The 18467-nt window shown below is 44.6% G+C and overlaps 1 protein-coding gene across 1 annotated transcript in view; it reads left to right on the plus strand.

The window, feature by feature from the left end:
* The first annotated feature begins 12666 nt into the window (after positions 1-12666).
* Positions 12667-18467, plus strand: part of TGFBR2 (transforming growth factor beta receptor 2) — an 89173-nt gene continuing 83372 nt past the window's right edge. The window contains exon 1 of the mRNA XM_070455298.1: positions 12667-13284. Within this exon, the coding sequence (XP_070311399.1) occupies positions 13191-13284 (94 nt within the window). The 5' untranslated portion in view covers positions 12667-13190. The remainder of the gene's footprint in view (positions 13285-18467) is intronic.

Below are 18467 nucleotides of genomic sequence, written 5' to 3' on the forward strand. Positions count from 1 at the left end.
AAGTCTACAAGCAATAAATGCTGGAGAGGGTGTGGAGAAAAGGGAACCCTGTTACACTGTTGGTGGGAATGCAAACTAGTACAGCCACTATGGAAAACAGTGTGGAGATTTCTTAAAAAGCTGGAAATAGAACTGCCATATGACCCAGCAATCCCACTTCTGGGCATACACACCAAGGAAACCAGATCTGAAAGAGACACATGCACCCCATTGTTCACAGCATTTTAAAAGGAAGCTTATGTTGGTGTGTAGATCTCTTGACAGGCATTTCTAGTCTCATTTTATCTTCAGGCATCAAGGGCACCATAGGTTCTAGTTCCCAAATGTCACAATGTGCAGAGTGTCAGTTCTTGAGTGTTACATGGTACGGAATTTATCCATTGAACCAGCCTCTCCTTCACAGTATCTATTGAGCAACAAATATGGATCAGGCAAAAGAAGCTAAAGATTTGAAAAACACAGTCCCTGCCTTAAGAATGTCTCAGTCTGGTGGGGAGAGTAGGAGGTGCTGGTATGGTGGCAGTCGGTGACAAAGTTGCCGAGAGCCTGGGCTCGGCAGCCCTCTTGCTGGGCTGGAATTCTGGCTCTGTCATTATTTAGTCTCCCTGTGGTTTAGTATCGCCCCCTGTAAAATGAGTACACATTACATAGTAACGTGTGTAGACAACATGTGTTGGTTGTAGTTATTATTGAGTGTAGGGTGCTTGGGGAGCTGCTTCCACAAAAAATCCGTCTGGTTTATCTGAGTCAATGCAGACACCAATTCCTTCCAAACTGAGCTCTTGATTACATTTACTATCTAGGATTTCCTTCCACTCCTGATCGTGACTCTAGTAAGAGTTGTTATTTCACACTGCTTTCCCTGACAAGAGTCTTAGGCCCTCAGATGCATCTGTCAGTCATCCCAGTCACTAATTTGAAAATCTTATATAATTGTCTTTAATCATCTCCCTCCCCTGTTCAAAATCTTCCCTTGGCGATGGCCAAGGGATGATGGTCTCTGTTTTGCTTCAACCACTATATGCCTGACACGGAGCACGGAAGCTGTCTTGCTGGGGGCGGATGCCCCTGGGGCCTGATCTGTTCTGTGTCCCCCTCGTCCTCACACGGGAGGAGTCTTCATGTGGCAGGCGCCCTGTTACAAGTTATCATCTTGTGTCAAAAGCTAGTGTGCCATTCAGAAGCCTTTTTTTTTTTTTCGTCCCCCAGTTTGTAATGGAGCCAGGCCTTTTACAGGGTCAAAAATTTCCATTTTCTGAGAATGTAGCCGAGGGGTGAGTCTGAGAGAGGTTCCCGGGACATACCAGAGCCCAGTCCTAGCCTGCCACCATAGAACGAGGTCTCTGTTACAAGTTATCTGGTACAAGTTTGTCAGCAAGGAAAGCACTTCAAGTGAAGACACTTGAAAATGTAAATGAGATATGAGCTTTTAGGTAAACTCTATTAAGAATAATTATACTTTAGAAATGTCTGTCTAAAATAGTCTCTCCAGATTTTGGTAACCTGAATTTCTAGGGTTGTGCTAAACTAAGTGACGGAAGTTTATTGAATAGCTAGGTCATTTCCATATAAAATAAGATTCTGTAACATTCATTTCTGAACACTAACTTCCTCTTACAGAGGAACTAGAGATTTTGGACCATTAATGAATAATGTTTGATGCCATCCTGAGATGTTCTCTAGAATTTTTTAAAGAAATTATCACTGGTATTTATGTTCACCAGTCTACAGAATGCTAATATAAAGGTCCGTTCTTGGTTGCTTAAGGAAAGCAGGATGTGTGTTTTCAGTAAAGAAGGTATGAGGAATGAAATTACATTTTATGAAGGGAAAAGGAAGTAGGTCTGACTTACAGGTGGCTGTTTCAGGATGGGAGAACAAAGTAATGGGTACAGAAAGTGATAAGATTTTATGGAAAGTGGACCCCAAGGGAAGAGTTTTGTGCATAAATACAAGTTTTCTTGAGATGTTGAACTGCCTTTGATAATGGATTTTAAGTTTCTTTACCTCTGAAGTGATCTGTTCTATGTTTACCTTTGAAATCTTCTTTGTTACTTTGGCTAAGTGAATATATTGTTTCACAGTGATCTATATGATTCTATCTGACTGAGTGTTATAAACCCTTTTGATATTTATTGACAAAACTTCCTAAATAACTTGACTTCTAGCTGACTTTGGAATGCTTCAGAGGGCCCCTGAGACATCCCAAAAGAGCTATTAAACTACCTGGGTTCATTGGACATGTTAAATTACATGGGAAGTACTGTTGAAGGGGTGATAAATCTTCTCAGGTTATACTGTATGGTTGATGTTACTAATATAGATATTCTGAAATTATGTGGAATTCATATAGATCTTATATGCCCTGATAAAATGTGGTCAATTATAATTCTAGTTATCATATTAAAGTGTTACATATCACAGCAATGACCAGGCTACTTGGGCAATTGCAATTTAATCAGATTTTAAACTTGTCTTATATGGTTTCACTCTGATACCTTTGCAAGAATACTGCTACTTCAAGATTTATGGACAAGGCTTTTCTGAGATTAACCAATAAACAATTTTGCTTGTTTGTTATCTGATAAACTGGCAACAGACTGTAATTTAGTCTACTCTCTATGGCGACCCCATGGACTATACAGTCAATGGAATTCTCCAGGCCAGAATACTGGAGTGGGTAGCTTTTCCCTTCTCCAGGGGATCTTCCCAACCCTAGGATCGAACCCAGGTCTCCCGCATTGCAGGCAGATTCTTTACCAGCTGGGCCACAAGGGAAGCCCAAGAATACTGGAGTGGGTAGCCTATCCCTTCTCCAGGGGATCTTCCTGACACAGCTGAGGAAGATCTTCCTTCCTACCAGCTGAGCTATGAGGGAAGCCCTATATGGTTTCACTCTGATGCCTTTGCAAGAATACTGCTACTTCAAGATTTATGGAAAAGACTTTTCTGAGATTAACTGATAAACAAATTTTGCTTGTTTGTTATCTGGTAAACTGGTAACAGACTGGAATTTAGTTTACTCTCTATGTTAAGAGAACAAAGTTTTCTTAGAATGTAGCTTTCGATAACAGATTATGAATTTCTTTGCCTTTAAGTGATTTATATTTGTTTTTTAAATCTTTTGTTACTTTGGTAAAGTAAAGAAGCATTATTTAAGGTTATGGTACATGGAGACAAAGCTCATTCTGCTTCTACAAAAAATAAGCCCTCATGGTTAAACTTTTGCTATCCTGATGTCCTTAAAATTATGGCAACAGTCTACTCCTAAATGGGGGAATTAAAAATGGGTGAACAATAGCTGTAAATCAGAGTCAGGGCTATGGGAAATCTAAGACAGCTGCTTGGCTTTTTTCGGCTCCCTGACAAACCTCATTTTTATTTGATGGGTTAAAGCCTTCCCTGGCTATAGGGTTAATGCCCTCATGATGAAAAAAATCATGTTTCACTGAATATTAAGTTTTTTTCATTTTTAAACTAAGTTTCTGGTTTTGTTAATTGAGGTCTAGTGTTTACTAAGACTCGCTTCTGAGACAGTTACCAATCTTCAGATAAAGATCAGATGTTCCATAATTAACACCAGGCTATAGGCATTTAACAAATGAAGTCAGATGACCTGGGGTATACTGGGCTCTACCTAATAAAGATTCTTGACTTAAATTCTTGCTTATGACCTTACTAATGACTGCTCGCTATACTATTTTCTTGGAGAAGGCGATGGCACCCTTCACTTTCACTTTTCACTTTTATGCATTGGAGAAGGAAATGGCAACCCACTCCAGTGTTCTTGCCTGGAGAATCCCATGGATGGGGTCGCACAGAGTCGGACACGACTGAAGTGACTCAGCAGCATACTATTTTCTACATCACTTGTTTCAGAAGATTGTTTCATACGTTACCAAATGTGTGACTGCGCCTGTGATAAAATGCTGATATGCAGTTCCATATGAGATCAATGATTGTAATAATGTAACTCTAGATATGGGAAGAAGCAACAAGAGGGAATATTTTCCTGGACCAAGAGGCTAGTAACACAGCTATGGTCCAGAGACTCTTGCTACTCACAATGCCTGGTCCAATAACAGCACTGCAAGTGGCCCGTCAATGGAATCTTCGTTAAACCTGGAAATGAGCCTTCCCAGCCCCACGGGACACAGTGGCCATGAAATGCCCCCAAAGCATGGTCAAATATGTGGCTATGAAGGGACCCTGCTCACTGGAAGTCGGCACTCGCAAGCTGCCTCTACAAAGATTACATCATGACCACTGCAAGCTGCTGACCTTCAGCACCCCCTGAAAGGAGCTCAGGGTGGAGATCAGAAATAAGGCACCCTGTGCTCTGGGAAAAACCCAGAAGAACCGGCCTTTGGATAGTCATATGATTTCAGGTAAAGATTTTATGAGCCCAAATTCTTACATCTTCTTGTACCTAGAGAAACACTCATGTCATGAACCAATGTCTGGTCCTGGTTCTCCTGGCTAGCTCCTGAGCAACTTTTCTATTTCTATTAATCTTTCGGCCATGTACCTTTAACTTTCTTGTGAAGTTTGTTTCTTCTAGAATACAACAAATCTCCAAGTGATAGTTTGACAAGAATATTTTCTGTCCAACACCCGGACAATGCTGAAACAAGCCACCCTATCATTCCATGGGCTCTCATCTCCCTCCGTAAATGCATCCTGAGAGAGAACAGGCAAAGGGAACCCAGAGCCCCACGACACCCTGTACAGCCTGAAGAAGCCAGAGTGGTCTTCGCCCCTTTTCCTTTGAGACTGCGTTCCCAAATGCCGGAGAAGGGAAACATTTAGATAATTAGACATGAGCAGGGGTATCAAAGGGGGCCAAGGAATTGGAATGTGGTGACCCAAGGACGAAAGAGCAGATTGAACCGAGGAGGGTCTTGGAATGCGGGAACGGAAAAACCAGACCCTTATCATCCTTCCCTCCCTCACGTTGTAACTATTAATGGAATAGTGTGACCTGTCTCCCCTCCTACCCCATAGGGAGGAGGTATTTGTGCTACTCTTCCCCCACCCAGTATACGTGCCTCATCCCATCAGCAAATCACCCTCAAGACCCCTGTCCCACCCCTTGTACCCTGCGTATAAAAGTGGACGAAGGACCCCTGTTCAACATCAGTTCTCCCTGGAGTTGGCCTGCTGTTCTAACAGCATCTCCCACTCTAATAAACTTTATTTCCCTCTTACTTCAGTCTCATGTCTGGAAATTCTTTTCCAACCCGTGCCTGGACCACAACACCTAATACTTATTTTTATTGTCTGCTCCAGGTCTCAGTTGTGGCATGTGGAATCTTTTATTTAGGGCACGTGGGATCCAGCTCTCCAACCAGAGATAAAACCTGGGTCCCCAGCATTGGGAGCATGGAGTCCTAGCCACTGGACCATTAGGGAAGTCCCCCCTTTGGGGTTTTGAAATGTCTTATTAATGTGTGAAAATGGAGAAATGCTAGAACAGAACTCTCAAAATTTTGGTACATTTACATTTCTGCAACATATGATAAACATACAAATACATATTCATATGTATTTATGAGAACAAATACATAAATATAATTGTGTAATTCACAAGATAATTGGAGAAATTCTAGAGTTCTTAATTCATAGTTGATGTGATTCATATTTGGTACACAGATTAATAGCCATATGGTGACTAGAGCATCTTCCTCTTTCCTTATGATCAATGAACTTCTCTGTATTAGTTAGAAATGATTTTGTCTGGAACTAACAACTTATGCAATATCAGTTTATTATGTCTCATGATTCTGCCATCTGGACTGAACTTACTGAGCCTATTCCCTCTGCATTTTCTGGGCTAGAACGTTCAAGATAGCTTTATTACTCACATGTCTGGTGCTCCAGCTGGGGTGCTGGGGTAGCTGGTGCTTGGCTTGGGGCCTCTTTCTCCATGTGGTCTCACGTGACTAGCTTGGGCTCCCTCAGAGCATGACAGTGTCCGGGTATGTAGACTTCTTACCTGGTAACTCATTTCTGAGAGAGGAAGGCCCTCTTTGAGACTAGTCCTTGAACTGGTGTTGTGTCATTTCCATCATATTCTGTTGGTGAAAGTAAGATACAAAACCAGCCCTTTAAAGGAGAGGGAAAATAGATTATAGACCCCATCTCACCTCTGGATGCAGGAAGCAACGTGTGAGTCCGGTGAGGGGAGGAAGGGATCACAGCCAATTCTGAGGGCTTGGCTACTCAGTCAGGTAACATCCATATGGAGGTAGCTGCCGTATTGATTCACTGGTTCTACTGTGATGCCTCTGGCATCCCTCTCATTGTTGAAAGGTCATTGCAACATCTCTGTGTCAGTCTCTGTCATCATGTCCAAAGGTAGGAAATGGAAGTGCTGAGGGGCATGGTGGCTTTCCTTGGGCACTTCTTTGTAGTCACATAAAGAAAAAGTCTTTCTCACAAGCCCCAATCAGGTTTCTTCTTTACGTCTTTGTGCAAAATCAGATCATAGATCTACTGTTCAAAAGGATGAGTCCTTTCCCTAAGTTGTAGTTAAAGTCACATCCTAATCAAAATTGGATTTCTGAGAGCAGTATGGGAAGGGGAGAATAGATTTTGTACGAGCAAGTAACAAGGTTGGCCATGTTCTATAACAGCTTAAATATAGCTTATATACTACAACCAACATTGTAGAACAATATGATTGTATATAACTTCAGATAACACTGTAATATTCACATTAGATATCTACCATCCACCATCCACATAACAAGCCCCAGACCAGTGTTTGACTTTAAGAACTCTTTGCCTCCAGTGAGAAGAGCCACACAGATCCAAGGCAAAGAGCATGAATTGAGGGAGGTATGCAGAATTGGGGCCCAAACATTCCATCTAAAAGCCCCTCACATTTACAATCTAGGCATTCTGAAACCTTTTCCTGTCCTTATGCACTCCAAGGCCACACATCTTGTCTTGATGCTGCCATTCTATGTACCTGTAACATCTTTCCTCATGCCTTCACCTGACCATCCTTCAAGATTCAGCTCAAAAGGCGTTTCTTCCCCTGGGCCTTCTCTTATTCTTAAGCTAGATTAATGGCCTCTGTTGCCTGTCTGCTCCCATGGTACTTGGAGCTCATCACCACTGTGCTAATCATGTTATCAGATTTATTAATATCATGTATTTACTTATATATGTTTCACATTAGACTGTAAAGACAGCCTAATGCCCTTCAACTAAAGCTAGGATTACATTTTCTGAGTCCTCATATCTTCCGTGCTTAAAGAGTATTTGGGTCCCGGTAAGGAATCAAATGCTGTCGAGTAAATGGATGGACAGTAGGCTGAAATTCTATCCTGAAGGCAAGAGGAAGCCACTGGAAAATTTTAAATGTGACTGTTATTGTAATTTGGTAGCAGTGAAGAATGTAGTAGAATGGGTGAGATTGAAGAGGTGAAAAGATTAGGAAACTGACATAAGACTCTATGAAGTAATGAGAGAACTAAAATAATGCCAGTGTTGAGGATGAGAGCAGAACACACTCCATATTTAGAAAATAAAAAGGTAGATCCTAATTCCCAGTTGGTTCTGGGGGGTAATAGAGAGGCAAACTCTAAGCTGATTTTTATGTTTCTGGCTTGGGTTACCCATTAAAGATTGAGCCTTTTCTTCACACCGGAAATGTACCACAGGGCAGATACTCTGGAGTCCAATTTTAGAATAATGAGCATGCGGTACCAGTGGAACACCCATGAAGAGAGTCGAGTAGGCAGCTGGAATAATTGTAGCTTAAGTGAGAAACCAGAGCTTGATAATTAGATTTGGAAATCATAGATTAGTAAAGTCATAGGAATAGCTGTGTTCCACAGAAGGAACGGGAGAAGGGGCAGAACACAGACATAGTAGGAGCCAGCACTGACCAATGATGGCTGGATGAAAACAAACCTGTGAAGATAAGAGAAGGAGCAGCCGGAGAAGCAGGCAGAAAGTGGGGTGGACTAGTTTGTTAAGGCTGCCGTAGCAAAATACCAGAGCCTCAATGGCTTACCCAACAGAAATCTGTTTCTCACAGTTCTAGCGGCTGGAAGTCCAGAGTCAGGGTGTTGGCAGGTTTGGTTTCTGCTGAGGCCTGTCTTCTTGGCTCCCAGGCCGCCGCCTTCTCGCTGTAAGTGCACATGGCTCCTTCTCTGTGTATTCACAGCAGCATCCCTGGTGTCTGTTCCCCTCCGTGTGAGGACATCGGTCATGGGGGTCAGGATCCTACCTTCAGATCCAGTCATGTTGCAGGGTAGGGCTTCACCCTGTGAATGTTGGGGATGCAGTTCAGTCAGTACCAAGGGAATACAGTAGCAACACTGCAGTCAAAGGAAGGAGATGGTGTGCAGGTAGCTGCAGCATTAGACCGGATTCCCACTGAATTGTGCCTGCTGGGAGTGTTGGTTGCAGACCAAGGTGTGAGCCGAACAAAAGGACTTTCCGCCGGACAGGGGGCTGCAGTGGCTGATTAGTGAGTAAGAGATGAGGAAGCAACAGCAAAGGGTGGCACTGACCATTCCAGAGTCTTCTCAGAATAAAGGGTGCTGATAGATCAACCGCCTGATCAGCTTACCCTGGAGTGGAGACTCCTGAGCTGGACAGGCCTCTTTTGCAGCCAGACTCTGGTCCTTACTACCTGCAACCTTGGCCAAATACAGTCTTTCTGAACCTCAGTTGCTTATGTGTGCTTACCTGCACAGCGAAAAGTAGAATACTACTGTGAGGACGTGCTCCAAAAGTTAAGGGATTATCTTTGGGTGACAGGGTTAAAGATACTTTTCATTTTCTGCCTTTGACTTCTCTGTATTTGAGAATTTTTCTACCTAAAATGAATATATATTACTTTTGTGATTTTAAAAGGTTTTGTTATCTCCAAAAGAAGCTGTTCATGCTCTCTGTAAACATGTGGCAGAATTGTAGTTTCTTTGACTATCTGGAGAACTGAAAACAAGGAAATGAAAATGGAGTGGAGAAAGATGCTCATTTTTCTCCTTAGTGAAGACAAACGTACATTGAATACTGTAGGGCACAGAGCTGGGTTCACTCACAGCTGAGAAAAATCTGTGTTTTCAGAGATTTTATAATTGGTGCATTAGAATTCCTCCAAATAAATGAATATGCTCCATGTCAAAATGGAACAAAACATTTTAAAAATAGGTTGTTGTTGTTTAGTCGCTCAGTTGTGTCTGACTCTTTTGAGACCCCATGGACTGTAGCCTGCCAGGCTCCTCTGTCCTCGGGATTTCCCAGGGTAGAATAGTAAAGTGGGTTGCCATTTCCTCTTCCAGGGGATCTTCCCAACCCTAGGATCGAACCAAGTCTCCTGCACTGGGAGACGAACTTTTTACCACTGAGCTACCAGGGAAGCCTGATAGGTTAAATAAATGCTCCTACGGTTCTCCCTGGGGGAGGAGAGATGACATTAGGCTGGAGGAATCACAAAATGTTTCCTGGAGGAGGTAGCATCCTGGATGACCTGAGGGGTTGGGTGTCCCTCACACATTCACTGCTGTCTCAGTGCTATTGGTCAGCTTCACAGTGGAAGGAAAATTGGTCCAGAGATAAGAACTGAGGATGCAGAATGGCCAAGGTACATGGAGAGGAATTTCCCTGACCACTGCTTTAGTTCCAGTAACCTCGACAGCTGCATGTCAGAAAGTTCAGGGGAGTGGAAAGTTCTTGCCTCATCACAGCTGGGAGATGCAAGACTTGAAGTAACCACATTTTGATCCAGTCCAGTTGTTTTCTGTGTATATGTTCAGAGTTTGTAAAGCTGCAAAAATGAAGACAGGAAGATACACAAGCTGTGTAACTTTTGTTCAAGTTGGTTTTCATTGTTTTTCAATTTTATCAGAACATAAAAATTACCCTCCTTGTTTTCCTTTTTTTAACAGTTACTCCAGCCTTCTATTTATTTATTTGTTTACTTGGCTGTGCTGGTCTTAGTTGCTGCATGTGTGATCTAGCTTCCTGACCGGGGGTTGAGCCTGGGCCCCTTGTATTGAGAGCTCGGAGTCTTAGCCACTAGACAACCAGAGAAGACTCCCTTCCTTGTTTTTCAAGCCCGGAGTCACACTTTTAGTTTTTGTTTCCATCTGTAAAAGGTCTAGTTTTTGCAACTGGATCTTAACTGCTTGTGTGAATGCGCAGTAGATGACATTAAGTTAAATATGCAACTATGTGTGAGGACTGTGGCTTAAGGGTATCGGACTGTTCTTACAGTGAAAATCCCCAAAGGAAGGTCATATTGACAGATTTGTAAGATTGTCAAATTGTAGTATACGTGAGTTTACATGACTGATTTCACCTCAGTAGTTTCTCAAAGATGAGTCTTCACTTGGCAATGCTGAATTCAGACTCTCAATTTCACAGGGGATTGAGGATTATATCAGAAATGTTAAAGGCAAATAAAATTAAAATCAGTATTAATCATATACAATGACAGAGATCACCAGTTAAATATCCCATCCTGGATTCAAATACCTTAAACTGGGCCTCTAAGAATGTAGAATGTCTGTTCATTGCATGCAATAATTATAGAAAAGAAAGCCTTTGGAATTGATTGGGCATTTATTTTGCCTCACTGTGTTTCTGGGAGTAAGGAAGTGAGTGTATGTATACTGGCCAGAGGAACTTGGGTGAGTTTAGAAAAAAAGAAAAAAAAAAAAACCACATCTCCATTTGTAAGAAAAGGAAGTAGTATGACATCATCCTTAGCTAAAATTTAGCTTGTTTATATCTCAGTTTGTTAGGTAATAGAATGCCTTGTCTCAAGTGATTAAATAGGATGATTAAGTACAGTTTTCTCTACTCAATGATTACCTCATTCATTTATTCACATAACAAATGTCTCTTAAACAACTATTCTGTGCTAGGTCCTGAGGATACAATAGTGAGTGGAGGAAAAGATATATAATTCCTGTCCTTGAGAAATTTGGACTTAAATTGGGAGAGTGGAAAGGAAAAAAAATGACACAAATTATTATAAAACTGCAGGTGTAGTAAGTGCTAAAAAGGAGAGGCCTACGGTGCCAAGTGAATCTATAATAAAAGGGAGGGCGGGGAAAGCTTGCCCATCAAGGAAGTCAGGATTCACCCAGGAATACCAGGAGCAGGCTGGGTGGAAGGGAGGACAGAGGAAGCAGAAGAAGGGGCGTGCACACCCCTCTGGTGGAGCGGGGAGGAACACACACCGGGCAAGTTCTGGGAATTTAGAGACGCTCTCAGTGGAAGAGGAGGAACCAGGGAAGGTCACTAGAAAGGAAGGGGCTCCAGGGCACCTTAAAGGATCTTGTTCCCATCCTCTAGCCCAAGAGCTGCGGAAGGTCTGCAAATGACTTTAATAGGAGTTGGTACAATCTGGTTTGCCCTTCGGAAAATTGACTTTCACTCTAATTTGAGAAATGGAGTGAAAAGGCCCAGAATGGCCCTGACTGGGGATGCATGGATAGGAAACTCCGACTCAGGGGATGGTGGTGGCCTGGGCGGCGACTGTGGAGGAAACAAGAGAAATGGATTTTGAACTCAGCTTTCCCCCATTACTCAAGGGGCTTTGGCAAGGCTGTTAGTGGGAAGGAAGATGCCCAGCCATGCTGATTTCATCCCACTTCCTGCATCCCAAATTCTAGAGCTAGGAAGTGGTCTTTTCCAGAAGATGCATGCAGAAGCAGCTTCCATGCTGGGTGGAGCAGTGGTGACAAGACTTAAGTTTGTTCCAGGATCACGCAAAAGAACTCTGAGATTGACAGGGAAGATGGCAGGGTTGGGTTTCCAGGGAGAGCTAGTTGCCTTTATTCCCAGTAAGGCTGACCACCTGCCTCTGCAAACAAGCTTTCTCTCAGATAAAAGCGTTTTATTGTGTAACCTGCTGGAAGATCTCCTGACCAGAGGGCTGTACTGAATCTAAGTCTTTCAGGGCTAGAAGTAGGGTGAGCATATGAGTCATAATCTAACCAGGACACATGGGAAATAGAAGGGGGGGCCTGTTAATAATTCAACTTTGAAGCAATTATACACCAGGGTTGTCTGGGGGCAAACCTGGTCACCTGACCGAGATGGGGAAGTTGGAAGTTCATCCTGTTCCCCTCTCACCCATATCCCCTTCTGCAGGGAGGGCCCCAGGGCCCTGTCCTATCACAGACAGAGCTGGAAGGCAAGCCCGGGCACTTAGCTGACCCCAGGCCACTTTTACTCTCACACATTCTGCCTTACCCGATACATTCTGAAGATAACATTTCCCGTTACAATTATCACTCTGTGGTTGTTTGTATTAGTAATCGCTCACTGAGTCACTCCCAGAAACAGGCGATTCCAACAGAGAGGCATCACCCAAGAGCTCATCAGAAACGATGCCTCTTAAGACAGGCTGAAGCAGAAGCCGCCTTTTAACACGATTTTCAGGGGGTCCGTGGGCACATTGAAGTTTTCCACCTGCAGTAAGATAAACGTTTTACAATGTGATGGTGTAGGCAAACACAATTAATTGAAACAAAAGTCTAATGAGGAAATACTACTTTATTGGGGGAAAAAACTGCTAACAACTCGGATTTCAGCATCTACTCTTGGGTAGCCACTTGAAGTTTGAAAACCCCGCTCTGAGGCACTTAGGAGCAGCCCGAAGAGGGTTGTAGGGAAGTGGGAGGATGCTGGTTGGGGGTGCCCTGGAGAGTGCACATACACCCTGCGTTCAGTGACTTTCTGGAACTTGTGCACTTATTGCTCAGCAGTCCTCGGAGTGAGGAACGTGGAGGGCAGCGAGGGGCCGCTGAAAGTTTGCCAAAGCCCCGGAGGGGCCGGTCCCGGGGCCGTGATTGGCAGCTGTGAGGGAGGGCGAGGGCCGGGAGCCGAGCCGGGGAGCAGGCTCCGGGCGGCGAGAGGTCCTGCCCAGCTGTTGGCGAGGAGTTTCCTGTTTCCCCCGCGGCGCCCGGGCGAAGTCGTGAGTCACTCGCACGCCGGGCCCGACGACACTCCGCGCGCGCACCCGCCGGCCGGGCCGGCCTCCAGCTCCGCTCCCCTCGGCCGCCGGGGCCCCCCGCGCCTCGCCCGCCGCCACCCTCCCCGCGGCCCGCGGCGCCACATCTGGCCGCACCGCCGCTGGGCGCCCGGCGCGGGGCCGGAGGGCGCGGAGGCGCGGCGTACGCGCTCGGGCCGGTCTATGAGGAGCGGCGGGGGCTGCCATGGGCCGGGGGCTGCTCGGGGGCCTGTGGCCGCTGCACGTCGTCCTGTGGACGCGCATCGCCAGCACGATCCCGCCGCACGTTCCCAAGTCGGGTGAGTGGCTCCCCGCCTGGGCTTGGCGCCGGGGTCCCCGGGTCCCCGCCGGGCTGCGCTTGACAGTCGGCCTGGGAGGCGGGCGGAAGCCGGGACGTGGCCTGGGTCCCTGTGCCCCGGTGCCTTGTTCTGGGACGGGTGGGCTTTTCTTTCCAAAGGCCAGGAAAGTAGCTTCGGCGAGGGGCGCGCGGGGCGCCCGGTCCCCTTTGTGCGGGCAGGAAGGGCGCTGCGTCCCGGGCCGCCCCCACCCCCGGAAAGGGAAGTTTGAGAAGTTGGTGATCGGCAGAGGCAGGACGCGGCGGGCCTCGGAGTGAGCGGCTGGCACACCTGGTCCGGGCCTGGGATGGCCCAGCGCCCCGACAGGGCAGGGTCCCCCATTCTCTGCCCCTTCCCAGGGTCACATGCCCCCGGACCGGGCTTCTTGGCCCGGAGTAACTTTAGCAAAGTTTCGAGGAAGAGAACGATTGCCAAAGGAAAGTTGTCTGGTTCCACTTGGGGTAGGCATGGATGAGGCCAGAGTGGGGGGGCTTGTCAGGTGGAAGGCGGAGTGTTTACTGAGTGCCTGCTAGGTGCTGGGTGCCTGAGATGTTGCTTTGGAGCAGGACAGCCCCGCCTTCCGGGCTTGAAGGCTCTCTGCAGCGGTTTGTTGGAAACAGAGGAGTTAAAATCTTAAATCCCCCTGCCCACCTGATCTTGATGTCTAGAGGGTTTTGAGGGGAGAAAAATGCAGAAATTGCGCTCTTAAGGATTTGTTATGGAAAGTATCCAACCCCTGAGACCTCGACAGTTAGAAATTTTGCAACCCTTAGCTACAGAACTGAGTATATGCATCTGGGATCTGGTAACAGACCCAGAGTCTTTGCACCTTCATGGGCCTCAGTCTCCTCATCTGTGAAAGGACGTGGTTAGGTTTGGATCATTTTAGTTCCCTTCATCTTTATCATCTTATGTCTCTCTCTGTTTGATGACTTGGAGATGCCCTGCATGGATTAGGGATGAAATGTAGAGGATCAGACAGCCCCCTTCACTCTTGAGGACACATTCTGTTTACCAGGGGCCAGAGGCAGACCACTTTTGGTTTTGTCTGGAGGAAATGTGGAGGAGTTTCTACACAGGACATTCCATAGTACTTGAAGTGGATTGACAACTTTTAACAATTATGTTTTATGCTGAAGGTGGCATGGAGATGGGAGTTTTTAATAGAATGAGCAAGAAGCAGTGTTGTAAACAAAAAGATCCTAACACAAATTTGAGTTCTACAGTTTACTAACATTCCACTGTTTCATTCTTGGATGCTTTCTTAAACTGCAGTACCAGAATGTTCGACTCTCTGATTACACCCCAGACTCTTAAAAAACCAAGTGATATTTTGCTAATATTTTAAATGGTACCCTTAGTTTTCAGTTTACATTACAAATCATTAAAACTTTTGTTTCCGTTTATGAAAGAAGGAAATTAGTGGGCCCTGATTCTGTTCGGGTTTGTTTACAAGGATCAGATTTATGATTTGCAAATTCCAGACTCAGTAGTTCATGAGTCAGTCTCAGTTCATCTACATACACACTTTTAAACAATTAGCTTCAAAGCCAACTGGCTTTTTATTTGGGCTTTTAAACAGTATTACAAAACCCACAGATTTCATATTTTTATGGAATTAAAGCCACAAAATGGCTTAACCCTTGTAATTGGTATTCATTTGAAGTTACATTTTTGAAGATAGTTAAAGGTCAAAGGTAGCTGTAATCAAGATAGGAAACATAATTCCACTTGTATTTAATTTTCCATGGAAGTCAGTGATTTCAGGATTTTCCTAACATAATTAGTAACCTGTCGTGACATTTTTCAAAGTATCTTAATGCATAGTAAGGGAAGAAATCAGATTTTTTTATAGCCTTCTCTTCAGTTACTTAAAAAAAAAATTGCATCTTATGTTTAGGATATGGACAGGTGAGCCAAGGATTTCAGTATACGAATAAACTTCACTAAGATATATTCTTAAAGGTATCTTAGTTTTTGTTTTTGACTTCGTAGACTCACTTATCCTAAATGCCTCAAATTAAGTAATTGCTCTTTGGGGGAGAACTTTAAATGTCTGAAAACTCTTCAGATCTGAAAAATATAACTTTTACTTTTCAAATACCTAATAGGAGATCCTTGTTGAGGACTCAGTGTTGATAAAAATGTCAGTACAGATAAATTTCTTTTCCCAAATCACTGCTGATTTTGTCAGGGTTCTGGAAACCACTAGGCCTAGAATTTGATCTATTTGCTTTTGTTCCCAGAAAGTACATTTCTTACCTCTAGGCCACTTGGATTAATGACATCTTATTTTAAAGCAGTTACAGTTTTTATAAGATACTCATCACGTTTTGGATTCTTGGTCTTTTTTTCAAGGTAGCACCCCACCTTGAAACATTGCTGTCTGTAGAACCAGCATACCTGCTACATGGTCCCCATTTCCATTATCAACACAACTTAAAAAAAAATTTTAAACCTTATTTTTCCAATTAAGAATGACACTTCGTTGGTGCTGTTGCAGAAAATGTCCATTACCCATTCTCCCTTCTTAACAGTGTTTATAATGTCATTTTGTGCCGGGCAGGTGGCTCAGACCTGGAAACAGCATCTTGAATGAACAAGACAGGCCTGGTCTTTGCCTCTGTTGAGCCTAAGATATAGGAGTGTGTTGAGACCCAGAGAAGGATTCACATTTTAACCCTGGGTGCTGGGAAGCATTATGGACCCCTTTGTCAGAAGCCCACTTTGTTGAGTGTTTCCTTCCATTCTCTCCACTGTCCCTCTGAACATAGGTTTTTCGTTGATCCGTTCTTTTATGTGCCCGCCTTGTTCCAGGCCCTCAGCTGGGTCACCTCACTTTTGTTCAACCTGCTGTCTGGAACTCCTGCTGCCTTGGCTAATTTACAGTCATCTTTTAAGACTCACCTCAAGGGTTATCTTCTTAAGCAAACCTGCTTTCAGTGCCCTGGCTGGAGCGAAAGTTTCCCTCCAGGGGGCAGGCCTCTCTGGTAACAACAGTAAGGCAGAATTCTCTATGGGACTCTCTCAAAGGCAGTGGATTTGTCTTACTTGTTTTTCTGTCTCCAGGGTCTCCGGCAACACCTGGCGCATCACTTAGCACCCACTTCATCCTCCGGGAGGCAGGGCAGGCCAGGGGGCATGTTCTCACCCAGGCCGTCACTGTTCATTGGGTGTTTGGTCTGAATGGTCAAATCTTTACTTTTAGCGAGAATAGTTTAGCTCTGACCTCCATAGGCAATTTTGCTGTTTTATACTGTGTCATTGGTCCTTTTATTCTGATGATCTCTTGGAAAAGCTGCATTTAACTTCCGACAAACATGGTGGAAAGCTGCGAGAAGTGTTCATCCAGCCTCTTTAGCTGTTCGGTTGAATTTGTGTAGGGCATTCAAAGCCATTGCAGAACTTTTTCAAAGTTTCTCCCAAAGATAGTTTCCAGTGAATACTGGGAATACAAATCCATTCCCTCCCTCCTCTTTTTCCTAGAAAATTGTCGAAAGGAGACTTTCGTTAAAAATGAAGTGCAGAAATCTAAATTTAGCTTTGAAGTTTCTTTTCTCATCAGGGTCTTCTGTTTGGGTTTTTAAGCAGTGAAGCAGAGTTTGTCTAAGGGAAGTGTGGCCGTGGGGCAGCTGCTGTCTGCAGACGAGCAGTGTCGCTATTATTTAGGTCTGATGCAAACCACCAAAACAGTTTAAAATAGGGTGTGGAGGAAATGTCTTTCCTGGCTGCAGCATGGCATTATTTAGCCAATTTCCACAGAAAAACATAACTCTCTCACCTTGTTGGGTCCTGCCCTTTGGGGCTGATGGTACAGCATTCCAGAATAACTCATGATTTTCAGTAGAAGTGATTTAACAGATAGGCATTAGCAGCAGGAATGCTCACCATGTGTTTCACACTCCTTCTTTCCCTCGTAATATTTTGCTCTGTATGCACTTGTGGCTTCTGACTAAGGTGGGACAACGATGATGGTCCTTTTTGCCTGGCATGTTAGGGGGTTTGGGAAGCCAAGCAGGCACTCTGGCTCATCTCAAGGACAAGTAAGGAGAAGGGAGAAGTAACATTTGAGAACCTGCTCTGAGCCAGTGGCCTGACATTACTATCCAGTTTAATCCTCAGAAAAAATGGGGAAGATGAGTTTCATTATCTTTATTTTATAAATGGGGAAGGTGGCGTCTGTACAAGGCCGCTTGAAGTTTGCCTCTGTGTGTATTTTCTAATCTCGCCTTCCTTGTATATTGCTTGGCCCTTCTCCTCGGTGTATCTGTGTGGATGTGTGTGGAGATGGAAGGTATGCAGTGAGTCAAGGGTTGTCACAGGGAAGGGGAATTTACCATCTAGTGTCCATTCAGTGCCCCAGAGATCATGATTCGCTTTGCTCCTGTGATCTGCCTTCTTCCTGATTGTAATCATACTACAGAAAATCAAGATAAGGAGAGTCTCTTTGCCCAGGGAAACTCAGCCATTCCTAATAATAGCGTCTAAGTCGGGGGACACCCTGCGGGGACCCGTCCCTTGACCACTGACAGCAGCTGGATGTGGACTCTTTCTCAAGATGTGCTCTGCCAACCCTAGATTCCAGGCGTGCAGGACCAGCATCTGTGCACAGACCTCCAACAGCTGCTGGAGTGGGCGGGAGGAGTAGGATTTATCCAGGATCACAAAGGGGGATGATTAGATTTTTGGTGTCTCACTCACTGGAAAACTTGTAAGCAGTTAATATTCTTTGCCTCCCGAAAGGATCTCTCTTTTACTTGCCGTAATCAGCATTTTCAGTCTTGGCACTCAACTGCCTCCTTGCCTGTGGTTGACTTAGGATTTCCTGCTCAGCCTTTTCAGGGTTCCCTAGGTCTGTTCTCGGGGCTGAAGCTATAGATCATTAGAATGGACTTATCTTGGGGCAAGTGTGTGGGATGGTGAGATCGTATCTGGGGAAAGTTGCCTGCCCTTTATTTTATGCAGCTCTTTATTTTATTTATTTTTACTCTTTTCCAATAAGATATTCCCCCCGCCGCCCCCCTCCCACCCCCACCCCGCCCAAATTTTTCTGCTTAGTTAAAATATAGGCCTAGTATACAGGCAACAGGAGCCTCTGCTCTGGAATTTAGAGGGCACTGCTTTTATTCTTCTCTGGTCAGGCCCCT

The sequence above is a fragment of the Odocoileus virginianus genome, chromosome 26, assembly GCF_023699985.2.
Source record: "Odocoileus virginianus isolate 20LAN1187 ecotype Illinois chromosome 26, Ovbor_1.2, whole genome shotgun sequence".
Taxonomy (NCBI): domain Eukaryota; kingdom Metazoa; phylum Chordata; class Mammalia; order Artiodactyla; family Cervidae; genus Odocoileus; species Odocoileus virginianus.